The 13376-nt window shown below is 36.8% G+C and overlaps 1 protein-coding gene across 4 annotated transcripts in view; it reads right to left on the bottom strand.

Annotated features, from left to right (window-relative positions):
* Positions 1–625: 625 nt before the first annotated feature.
* LOC131151142 (gamma-glutamyl hydrolase 2-like) overlaps positions 626–13376 on the bottom strand; it is a 57654-nt gene continuing 44903 nt past the window's right edge. For 2 of the 4 annotated variants that reach the window (XM_058102397.1, XM_058102404.1), the window contains one exon: positions 5656–6056. In XM_058102397.1, the coding sequence (XP_057958380.1) occupies positions 5907–6056 (150 nt within the window). In that variant the 3' untranslated portion in view covers positions 5656–5906. Of the gene's footprint in view, positions 952–1038; positions 1132–5655; positions 6057–13376 lie in introns of those variants that run through there. The other 2 variants (XM_058102388.1, XM_058102417.1) reach the window with 2 other exon arrangements.

The raw sequence follows: 13376 nt of genomic DNA, 5'->3' as shown, positions 1-13376 counted from the left end.
GTTTCTTGGTACGGGTATTTAAAAAAAAAAGGCATTCACAATCAACATATCACAAGATGGATCAACCCCAAGACTGAAATAGCATACACGTTTACATTAATGCATTCAGATTTCATACTTCAAAATATATCGTATTTTGTGTAATGTGCAACTGTCTAGGGAAAATTTTTGCAAACATCATGCCTATTTTTGCAACTTGAACAGACTGCATGATATACTGAAATACTTTCTAATTGTATTTGGAAGCATAAATTTCAACTCTTGGATTTGAATTTATGTAGATTTGGATGAAACTTAATATAATTTTATATTGCATTTTATTCAACTCCACAAAAATGCAGATCTAAAATCAGAATTCCAAGCACTCAAACATGGGGTCAGAGAGGTTTTAACAGCAACAATACTAGTGATATGAAATACCGGTTGAAAACAAGATAGAGGGGCTGCTTAGATGGTTTGGACATTTTAAATGCAGGCCTAATAGAGCACCTGTGAAGAGTGAGTTAGTTATTGTTTCTAACATGAAAAGGGGTAGAAATGGACCTCAAATAACTTGAAATGAGGTAGTGAGAAAGGATTTAATAGTCCTTCATCTAATAGAGAAAAACACTCTGGATCGGGTGAATTGGCGGGAAAAGATTCATGTAGTCAGCCCCACCTAATAGGACGTAAGACTTTTTATTATTATTGTTCTTGTACAGATAGCAGTGATATGCAAATATATCAATTACATTGAAATATGGAACAAGCACAGCCAGTTTAGAATCCTGTGGAACAGGACCCAATATATGAGCATTTGTATCAAGTTAACAATAACAGTTGTTGCATTTCCAAAGTTTTACATTAACAGATTGGAGTTGCTAGGGCAACGCGTGTTTTACAAATAGGAAACCCTAACGAAGATTCAAGGTATAGGTTTATGAAAAGATATAAACTTCATCATATCCCCTCCTGCAGTTGGACAAAATATGAAACCAAGTCAGCAAAATCCACCAGCTAAAGTAGTAATAGTCAATGAAGTCTGGCCTTAGTCCTTACCCAGCCTTTCCGCAGTAAGTGGGACTGTAATTGTAAATGAGATTTTCAAGCACATCCTGAGCAGGTGGCCTGTTTAAGGACTTCCTAGCCTCACTGCACCACAAAGATTGGGAAAAAAAAGGCCCAAAAACAAGGGAAGTCGGTATAAGTTTGCTCAAAGTCTTCAAACTTGATAGGGCTGGAGAAAGAAAAAATAGAGACCTGGGTACTATCAAACATACAGATGAATGAGGACAAAAGTGTTTTACTTAAAGAAAGAAGAAATAAAATAAAGATGGCAAGCATATTTTCATAAAAGAAGGCCTACACTTGTAACTGGAAAATGAGAAAGTGCCAAATTTGTGAGATATATCCACAAAATTGGAGTCAATGAAGTTAAAAATGCACCAAAAAGATGAACTATTGAAAAGCTGTAGGTTTAGATGGCATCCCTATCAAAGTGCAGAAATGCTTAAGAGATACTAGAGTGATATGGTTAACAAGTTTATTTAACAAAATTTTAAGGAGCATAGCTGTCAAATTGATATTCGAATTGTGAATCGAGATTCCGAATTTGGGAATTGAGAATCAATTCAAACTGTAAGATTCAATACTCTTAAGGATTGATATACATTGTTGGTCCACAATCTAATAGCTAAAGCATTTGGGTAAAGTGATTAACTTGGTATTAGAGTTGGTTACCAGGAGGTCCTGGGTTCTTGCCTTGCTGCCCATGTTCAATGTGTGGGGTTAAAAAAAAATTATATTCCTTTGATGGGAGTTTTTGTCATGTGTTTATCTCCCCACATGCCATTGGGTTGCATATGCAGAGGAGTGTTAAGGCTTGATATACATTGTTGGTGCGCAATCTAATAGCTTAAGCTTTTAGGTAAAGTGATTGTCTAACAAATACAAGTTTCCAAAATCAATTCTAAGTGACATGCATATATTGAAATATGGAACGAGCAAAAAAGTAAAACACACTCAAATTCTAACCAAAAAAAAAAAAATCATTTTCGTGTGTATGCTTTCCCTAGACAAATGGAAAGTATGTGAATGAGTCAAGAAATATTCATAAAAAAAATGAGCGTTATGTTGCTTAAGGGAAGGAGTCGAGAAAAAATAATAATAAAAAAACTGAAATTTTGGTGTTTATCAACAATTAGAAAAGATATTTCATGCATATTCCTTCTCGAACTAAAAGAAAAAATAACCTAAAAAATTATAATAATTAAACAAACTAATAATAAAACCAACTCTTTGAATCTTAAAAACACAATGAAACATGAGTACCACATGAGAGTTCTGCCCCGAACACTACATTCCTCCAAGAGTGAAGAATGGTTTTACAAGGCAACATAGACATAAAGTTCTAGTTTCTCCTCTTTTTTATTGCAAAACTGACGTAGACCAGGAATGAAAGTTAATTGGGTAAAAAAAAAAGCACAAAAGAAAAAAGAATGGGTTTAATATTGCTTGTTTCCAAGATTGTTGGGAGGTTGTTAAGGGTTTACTGAAAATTTATACAGAATTCTTTGGTAATGGGATTTTGAGCAAGAGCATTAACCCTTTTATAGCCTTGGTGGCTAAAAAGTCTAGATCTATAAAGATTGAGGATTTTAGATCTGTTAGCCTCATCTCTAGTGTGCATAAAATTATCACTAAAGTTTAGCTTATAGGATGAGTGCGGTGCTAGTTGATACTATTTTTGGTGCCCGGAGGGCCTTTCTTTTGAGGTTGGGGGTGGGGGGTTAATTAGGGGCTGCTTGTCTAATGTGTGGTTCTCAGTGATTGTTAATGATGAGCCAAAATCTTGGTTTAGCGCTTCTAGGGGCACTAGACAAAAGTGATCCTTTATCCCCCTTTTTACTTTGTTCTTGCACTTGATGTATTGAGCAGGATGGTGGATAGGGCTGTGGAGAGGGGCTTGGTTAAAGGTCTAGAAGTAGGGAGAGAGGGAGTGGTGATTTCCCATCTTCAGTTTGCTGATGATACCTGTTAAGATTTGATTATGAAAGACCTAACTTGAATATCGGTCTCGCCCTCTATTTATAATACAAATTTAAATATATTCTAATGACAATAATACCCATACTGACTCTCACTAATTAACATACTAATACACTTAATAATAATAATAATAATACAAAAAGACATATATAACCTCTAACACTCCCTCTCAAGCTGGAGCATAAATGTCATAAGCTTCTAGCTTGTTACAAATGAATCTAACATGAGCACCCCACAACGCTTTGGTAAACAAATCAACAAGCTGCATGTCCGACTTCACATAAGTGGTTGTAATGAGTTTCTACACAAGTTTCTCCAAAACAAAGTGGCAATCAACTTCAATGTGCTTCGTCTGCTCATGAAAGACCGAGTTGGAAGCAATATGAAGAGCATCTTGATTATCACACATCAACTTCATAGGCTAAGAATGTGGAAAACCCAATTCTGCCAACATGTTCTTCAACAAGACAAGTTCACAAGTAGTGTGAGTCATAGCTCTATATTCTGATTTAGCACTTTACCTTGCCACCACAGTTTGTTTCTTACTTTTCCAAAAAACCAAATTACCATCAACCAAGATACAGTAGCCGGTGGTAGATCTTTGATCAGAAGGCGATCTAGCCCAATTTGCATCTATATACCTATGTATATAAGTGTGACCCTGATCACGATATAAAAGACCTCTCCTAGGTGCACCTTTGAGATATCTCAAGATGTGAATTATTGGGTCCCAATGATTTGTCCTCAAAAAATCTAGAAATTAACTCACAACACTTGTTGCAAAAGATAAATCCAGCTGAGTAACTGTGAGATAATTCAAATTTCCAACAAGTCTACGGTATTGTCAAGGATTAGGTAGCAGATAACCCATATCAGACATTAACTTGCTGTTAGGATCCATGGGTGTATCAACAGGTTTAGATCCCAACAAGCCAATTTCATCTAACAGATCAAGAACATACCTCATTTGTGACACAATAGTTCTGACACAAGATCTCGATACTTCTATACCCAAAAAGTATTTCAATGATCCCGAATCTTTGGTTTGAAACTTAGTCTGTAGAAAAAGTTTGAGACAATGAATGCCTTTATTATCATCACCTGTAATACAATATCATCCACATAAATACCAAGAAGGATCCTACTCGATGAAGTATGACAATAAAACATGGAATGATCCATAACACACCGTTGAAGACCAAACTCAAGTACTAAAACACTGAAATGATCAAACCATGCTTTGGGAGACTGTTTTAAACCATATAAAGAATTCTTGAGCCGACACACTAAGCCTGACTCCCCCTGAGTAACAAACCCAAGTAGTTGCTCCATATAAACCTCCTCCTCAAGGTCACCATGCAAGAAGGCATTTTTTACATCTAACTTATGCAAAGGCCAGTGACAAGTAGTAGCCAAGGAGATGAACAAACATACTGATAAAAGTTTGGCAACTAGAGAAAAAGTATCAGAATAATCCAAACCATACACCTGAGTGTATCCCTTAGCAACAAGACAAGCCTTTATACGAACCACAAAACCATCAAGGTTGACTTTCACAGTGTAAACCCAACGACAACCAACAACAAACTTGTCAGGAGGAAGAGGTACCATTGTCATGTAAAGCATTAATCTCTTCAACCATAGCATCCCTCCACCCTGAATGGGCTAAGGCTTCTGAAACAAATGTAGGAAGGGTAGTAGATGATAGAGTAGTGACAAAACAATAATAGGAGGGGTGATAAGGAGTCATAAGAAACATAGATGGAAATGGGGTGTTGAGTACATGTGTGTTTACCTTTCTGAACAGCAATAAAAGGATCAACATCACGGAAAGTATGATCATTAGACGAGGAAACCATAGGCGTGGTAGTAGAAACTAGAGTGGACTCTTTTCCTTGGAACCGCCGTCGTGAATACACTTACAAATTAGGATGATCAAGGAGATGAGGACTCAAACTACATGGAGACTCAAGTGGTTGGTTGGGCAAGGACATCAACGTAGAATCTAGAAGATTAGGTAAAGGAAGAGACTCATTGAGCTCAGAAGCGCTTAGTGACTAGGTGTAGTAAGGTGTAAACTCAAATAACTTGTAAACTCAAAGAAGGTAACATTAGCAGAAACAAAGAAGCGATGCAGCACAATACTATAACAACGATATCCCTTGAGTATATGAGTAGCCCAGAAAGACACATTATATATATATAGCACGGGGATCCACCCCAAGAGTTAGTTGATGAACAAAGCACACACACCCAAATATATGAGGAGGAAGAGAAAATAAAGGTGAATTAGGAAAGAGAATGGAGTAGGAAATTTTTCCACTAAGAATAGAGGATGGCATTCTGTTGATCAGATAATAAGCAGTAAGTACAACATCACTCCAAAACACTTTTAAGTACATGCATTTGATAAAGTAAAGTGAGAGTAATTTCAAGATGTCTATTTTTCTGTTTTGCAACCTCATTTTGCTGAGGAGTGTGGGCATAGGATGATTGATAAACAATACCAAACAGAGTCATATAAGTAGTGAATTGTGCACTGAAAAACTCTTCAGCATTATTAGTTCAAAGTATTCGAATTGGCAAACCAATTGAGTCTTTGTTTCAAAACAGAAGGCACAAAATACATTAAATAACTTAGAACGATCTTTTATTAAATATAACCAAGTCATTCTTGAATAATCATCCACAAAGGTTACAAAGTACCGGAAACCCAACTTGGACATGACCCTACTAGGACCCCATACATTTGAATGAACTAACATAAAAGGGCTTGCAGCCCATTTATTGAACTGAGAAGTGTAAGAAACATGATGGTGCTTTCCTAACTGACAAGATTCACAATTGAGACTAGACACATAAACTAGGAACAAGACTTTTTAACTTTTCCAATGAAGGATGAGCCAAGCAACAACGAATTTGGAAAGGTGTGCAGCAGTAGTGCAGGCGAAAGAAGGAGATAGCAGCTCAAAGTGATAGAGTCCACCAGCTTCACGCCCTCCGCCAATCGTCTTCCTCGTCTTCAAATCCTAAATAACCACAGAATCAGAGAAGAATGCCACTGAACAATTCATGGATTTAGTAATTTTGCTAACGGACATAAGATTGAAAGAAAATTTGGGAATATATAAAACTGAAGGAAAAGGAATAGAAGAAGTGGGATTTATAGTTCCAATTCCCTTAATTGCAGTAGTGGATTCATCGGCAAGACTAACACAAGGTAAATTTGCAGGATATTGAAGAGTAGATAAAAATCTAGGTATACTTGTGATATGATCAGTGGCAGTTGAATCTGTGACCCAAGGACTAGGACCATACTGTGTGCTTACCTGATTGGGCAAGAGATGCAATGGGAAGAGACGTTTGCTGTGACGCTTGATACTGCTAAAACTTGGACTCTTCCTCTGACATAGAGACAATACATTGCCCCCTACTCAACCCCAAAGGTGAGGAGTCGGTGGTGGCTGCATTGGCTGCCCCCAAAGGTGTGAAGTTAGTGGTGGCTGCATTGGCAACATGTGAAGGTCCGCCGTAAAGATTTCAACACTGCTCAATACTATGATTATCCCGTCCACAATGAGTGCACTTGCGAGCAGTGCCTTTGCCTCATTCGTCTCTACCATTACGACTACTAGAACCACCGTGATTAATTTGTTGTTGTTTGGTAGAGAACTAGAATCACTCTATGTAGCAAAGGCTGTCCTCTCAGAGCCAGATGCAAGAATAGGAGAATGCGTGCTAAAGGAAGCACAAAGGACACGAGAATAAGCATCAGCAAATGATGGCAGCTTGGCACTACTGACTAAGTATCTAGGACCGAGCTGCCTCAAACTCAGGTCTCAAGCTAGCTAGAACATGAAGAACTATCATCTACTACCTCTAATTCTGCATCTCACAAACGTAAGCAGATATAGGTTACACGACATTAAGCTCCCCATAAATACGCTTCATCTTTCCAAAATAATCTGCAATGCTCCTAAGTCCAATCTCCTTCTTGTAAGTTGTAACTGAAAGTACTCCTGAAGATAAATCATACATATGTGTAATGTTACTGAAGTAAAGAAGTTTGACATAATCCCAAATCTCCTTGCACTTATCCAAATGCATACACATTCGTGCAATCTGTGGCTCCATCAAATTCCATAAAAGGGAAATAATCAAGGCATCTTCCAAAACCCACACATCTTTTCTTTTCTCATCAGAAGACTCAGATTGGAGCAAGTGGTTAGATTTCCCTAATTCTACTAAATAAATTTGAACAACTTTAGACCATCGAATATAATTCTTTCCATCCAACTTTTGAGTTGTTATTAGCGACAGTGATGTAGGAAACAAATTTTTGGGATTCGTTGATTCCATCTCAACACTCACAAATCAGCAATCACACCAAAAACAAGAACAACAACTATGTGAAGCACCGACACAACAACAGACGAGGTGAACAACTCACTGATGGATATAGCGCTGCCACAGCACTCACAAACAGCAACCACACCAAAAACAAGAACAATCAATAATTAGAACAATCACAAACCATGTGAAGCACTAACACAACCATGGACAAGGTGAACAACTCACAGACGGATATAGCATTGCCAGAGCATCACAACTGAACATACGAACGCTGCCACGGTTCCAACAAACTCACAAGGAAGCCTTCACAAACCCTGAACAGAAATTAACGAAAAAGGTTGAATTTTTTAGAAAAAAACTGGACTAACAGCTTGATAATATAGTCTAAAGAAGGAATCGGAGCATGGCAAAAGAGGAAAAAAAAGAAGAAGCCACAACTGCTATCACAAGCCGGCACATGGGGGGCCCTCCAGATATGGGATTTTGTGGGGTGGGTCATTGTGGGGTCTGATTATGGGAATATGATTGGTTTTGTGATTTAGTATGGGATGGAGGTGATTTAGGGAAGAACAGCGGCGAGAATGGTGTTTTCCAGCAACAACGAAGGGAAATAGGGTTTAGATAGGATCATACTTAGATGCCATGTTAAAATTTAATTAAAAATGAATAACCTAACTTGAAGATAAGTCTCTCCCTCTATTTATAATACAAATTTAAATACATTCTAATGACAATAATACCATTACTAACTTTCACTAATTAACATACTACCACACTAAATAATAATATACAACAACAACAAAACCAAGCCTTAGTCCCACTAGGTGGGGTCGGCTATATGAATCTTTTTCCGCCAATTTATGCGATCATGGACCATTTCTTTTGATAGATTCAAGGATATTAAATCCTTACTCACTATCTCCTCTCAAGTTATTTTAGGTCTACCCCTACCCCTTTTATTGCCCCCCACGGTAACTAAGTCACTCTTCCTCACAGGTGCACTATGTGGTTATGTTGCAAGTGTCTATACCATCTGAGTCGTCCCTCCCTTATCTTATCTTCTATAGGAGCTACACCTAACTTATCACGAATATGTTCATTCTTTAATTTATCTTTCAATGTTATAACACTCATCCATCTAAGCATTCTCATCTCGGCAACTTTTACTTTTTGGATATTATATTTCTTCATCGCCCAACATTCCGATCCATATAGCATTGTTGGTCTTATAGCTGTCCTATAAAATTTTCCTTTCAATTTTAAGGGTATGCTACGATCACAAAGCACACTTGAAGCACTTCTCCATTTTACCCAACCTGCTTTAACTCTATGCATTACATCATCTTCAATTTCTCCTTCAGCATGCATAATAGATCGGAGGTATCGAAATCTACAAGTGCTATTTATTTCTTCAACATCAAGTTTAACTTTGTCCCCAATATTCCTCCTATCATTACTAAAATTACATTTCATATATTTTGTCTTATTTTTACTTATCCTAAAGCCTCTAGATTCCGAAACTTCCCTCCATAATTCTAACTCAACCTCTACTTCGTCCCTAGTTTCATCAATTAATACAATATCATCTGCAAACAACATACATCATGGAACCTCTTTTTGAATACTCTCAGTCAATTGGCCCATCACTAAAGCAAAAAATAAGAACTCAAAGCAGATCCTTGATGCACACCTATGGTGATTGAAAATTCTCTAGTTTCTCCATCTATAGTCCTTACACTAGTCATTATTCTATCGTACATATCCTTAATGACATTAGTATACCTACTACATATACCTTTTTTTTCTAAAACCCACCATAAAACTTTCCTAGGTATCCTATCATATGCTTTCTCAATGTCAACAAAAATCATATGCAAGTCTCTCTTATTTTCCCTAAACTTTTCCATTAATCTTCTTAAAAAATAAATAGCTTCTGTGGTAGATCTCCCAGGCATAAAACCAAATTGATTTTCCGAGACCTTCGTTTCTAACCTTAATCTTCATTCAACTACCCTTTCCCATTGTTTCATCGTATGACTCATAAGTTTAATTCTATGATAGTTATTACAATTTTGAATATCTCCTTTATTTTTGTATATAGGTATTAAAGTGCTTTTCCTCCCTTCATATGACATTTTCTTAATTTTTACAATTGTATTAAATAAATTAGTTAACCATATAATTCCATTATCACCTAAGCATTTCCAAACTTCAATTGGGATGTTATCTGGTCCCATAGCTTTCTCATTTTTCATCTTTTTTAGTACGAACTTAACTTCGTTAACTCTAATTTTGCGAATAAATCTCATATTTTTAGTTTTTTTCTTATTTGACAATTTTAAGTTTAAGCCTTCTATTTTATTTTCATTAAACAATTTATTAAAGTAACTTCGCCATCTTTCTTTAATATCTTCGTCCTTATCCAAGACAATATCATTCTCACTTTTTATACATTTTACATTTCCTAAGTCCTTACTCTTCCTTTCTCTAACTTTAGCAAGTTTAAATATATCTTTTTCCCCTTCTTTTGTACCTAATAGATCATACAAACTATTAAATGATCTATATTTAGCTTCACTAACGGCCTTTTTTGCATTTATCTTGCCTCCTTTTATTTTTCAAAGTTATCTCTGTTCCTACATTTTTGTCATGTTTTATACCAAATTCTTTTTGTCTTTATGATTTTTTGTACATCTTTATCCCACCACCAACTCTCTTTGCTATTCGAGAATCTTCCCTTTGATTCACCTAAAATATCTTTTGCTATCTTTTTAATAGAGCTAGCTAATCTATTCCAAAGAGTATTTGTATATATCCCATCCTCTATGGTCCAATCCCCATCTTTAATCATTTTATCTTTAAATTTTATTATATTTTCTCCTTTTAGGTTCCACCATCTAGTTCTCTTACATTGGTTTATTTTATCCTTCTTTTTCTGTTTTTTAATACATATATCTAATACTAAGACTCTATGTTGTGTGGTTAGACTTTCACCTGGAATAACTTTACAATCCTTGCATGATAAATGATCTACCCTCCTAGTTAAAAAAAAATCTATTTGACTTCTATTTTGTCCACTTTTAAAAGTTATTAAGTGTTTTTCTCTCTTCTTAAAGCAAGTATTCATTATACTAAAATCATATGACATAGTGAAGTCTAAGATCATCTCCCCAGACTCATTTTTGTCTCCATATCCATATCCTCTATGTATTCTCTCATAATTTTTATTATCTCTTCCAATGTGTCCATTTAGATCTCCTCCTATAAATATTTTCTCAGTCCTCGGTATGCCTTGTATAATACTATCCATATCTTCCCAAAATTGTCTCTTAAGATTTTCTGCTAAGCCGACTTGAGGAGCATAAGCACTAATAATATTTATTATCTCTTGTCCTAATACCATCTTGATTTTTATAATTCTATCCCCAACTCTAGTTACATCCACAACGCTATCTTTTAAGTTTTTGTCTATAATAATGCCTACTCCATTCTTATGTTTTTCTTTTCCAGTGTACCAAAGTTTAAATCCTGATTTATCAATTTCTCTAGCTTTTTCCCCCACCCACTTAGTTTCTTGAAGGCAAATTATATTAATTCTTCTTCTGATCATTGTATCCACAATTTCCATGCTTTAACCCGTAAGCATCCCTATATTCCAAATTGCTAATCTAATCCTAGTTTCTTGAACTAACGTCTTTACCTGCCCACGTCCAGAATGATGCAAGAACCCTCGCATATTTGACACCGTACCCGGGCGCCTACACGACGTGTCGCTTCATGGTGACGACCTAGCCCACCCTTGCACACTTTTCACTACACCTGGGTGGTTCAAGTGCAACGCATCACTCGTAGGGGACGCCCTAGCAAATATTCGGTAAGGATTCATATCATAGTGATCTGACAAATTTTACGCTGGCTGTCAGCTACCTAACGCAACCCTCCTCCTTTACCCGGGCTTGGGACCGGCTATGTGTGAAAAAATTAGGACATTAAGTGCATCACAGGCGGAGTTACACTAAATAATAATATACTAAAAGAAATATATAACCTCTAACAATACCATTTTCTCCTTGATGATCATAGCCCTTTCTTTAGGAGAATTTTGGGTATTCTTCAAATTTTCAAGAGGGTGTCTGGCTATAAAATTAATATGGGAAGAGTGGCTTAGCATCTTTGAATGTGCCTATGGACCGTGTTAGGGAAAGGGCTACTGAAGTGGGGTGTGGCATTCTAGATTGGCCTATGGACTTACTAAGGGGTTCCTTTGGGGGGAAATCCTAAAGCAATGAATTTTTGGAATCTGATATTGGAAAGGTGAAAAAAAGGTTAGACGTTTGGAAGGTGGCTTTTTTCTTTAGGATGAAGAATAACCCTGATTTAGGCTTTTCTTTTTAGCACTCCATTATTTTCCTGTTTTTAAGATTCAGATAAAGATTGCCAGCAAGCTTGAGAGGATTATGAGAGATTCTTTGTGATCTGGTCTTCTTTTGGGGTTGGGGAGAGGGGAGGAGGTGAGATTTGTAGGTCAAAAAGGGAGGGAGGGTTAGGTCTAGGGAAGTTGGTGTCTAAAAACACAGCTCTTTCAGCTAAATGGGTATGACATTTCCTTCTAGAAGAATCGTCCCTTTGGCATAGGTTAATAGGAAGCAAGTTTGGGTTGGATGAGAATTGGTGGTATACAAATGTTAATTTAAGATGTTCTCTAGGGAATCCGTGGAGTTCCATATCAGATTTATCCTTCTTTCAACCCTCACACTAAACTTGAGGTGGGGAGGGGTTCTCATATCCATTTTTGGAAAGACACCCTTGGCTGGGTAATGCATCCTTATCCACTTCTTTCCCCTGCCTCTTGCGATTAAGCTCTAAGCAAAATGGAGTCATATGACTCATATCATTCTTTGTTGGGGATTTGAGTAGCCCCATTGATTTCTTCGAATCTCCATTTTAGGAGACCTCTCGGATAGGGATTTGGTGGAGTTGTCTTCTTTGTTATCTCTATTGAATGGGAGCAATCTTTTTCAAGGAGGGATCTTCGGTCTTGGTCTTTGGATTAGTCAGGAGTGTGTTCTTGTATTGAAATCTTGATTCGCTTCCATTCTTCTTTATCACTCTATCGTATCATCTAGAAGGCCAAGGCTCACCCCCCCCCCCCCCCCCCCCCGGGGGAAAAAAGAAGTAAAGCTTTCACTTGGTTCATTGAGCTCAATAAAATTAAAAATAACAACTTGCTGCAAATCAAGAGACCTTTGAAGGCTCTCTCTCCCGCTGTATGTGTGCTCTATTACAAAAAGTCCAAGACAGTTTCTCATCTTCTATAACACTCTGATTTTTCTTGGAGGATTTAGAAGAAGCTTTTTGGTATTTTAGGAGAGAGCTAGGTATGCCCTTCTTCGGCGGGAGAATTGTTAGCTATTTCTTTCGCAGGCTTTGTTAGAAGGAAAAGGCAGTTCTATACTTCTATGGAAGTGTGGAGTACAGCAGTTTTATGGGGGCTATGGTTGGAGCGTAATGCAAGGATATTTCACTGGGAAGAAATTAAATTGGGTGCTGGTTTGGGATAAAATTCAGTACTTGGCCTCACTACAGTGTGCAGGTTTGGAATTTTTCAGAGGAATTAGTTTCCACAAGTTACATAGAGATTGGAGGAATCTATTATCTTGTTGATCACTTGATCTTCTCTATTTTGGTATTTATTAGTTGTCTTTTGTGGAATGTTCCAGGCCTTCTTCGGAGATGTCCCATTCTCCCTCATGTATTTATCTTCCTATTAATGAAAATTTCTTTTTCTATAAAAAATAAATAAATTTCTGTTTTTTGGGTTTTAAACAAGTCCAAAATTGTTTATGATGGGTCCAAAATTGTGTGAAATTGACTTGTTGCATTCACAAGTAAATCGACAGATTTGGCAATAATTCAGTTGTTTTTTGATTCACTAGTAAGTTTCCAATCGAAATGTGTAGAATTGATATGAATTGCCAATCATAAGATTCTGAAAA

This window comes from Malania oleifera, chromosome 1, assembly GCF_029873635.1.
Source record: "Malania oleifera isolate guangnan ecotype guangnan chromosome 1, ASM2987363v1, whole genome shotgun sequence".
NCBI lineage: Eukaryota > Viridiplantae > Streptophyta > Magnoliopsida > Santalales > Ximeniaceae > Malania > Malania oleifera.
This window is presented reverse-complemented; position numbering and strand designations above follow the sequence as displayed.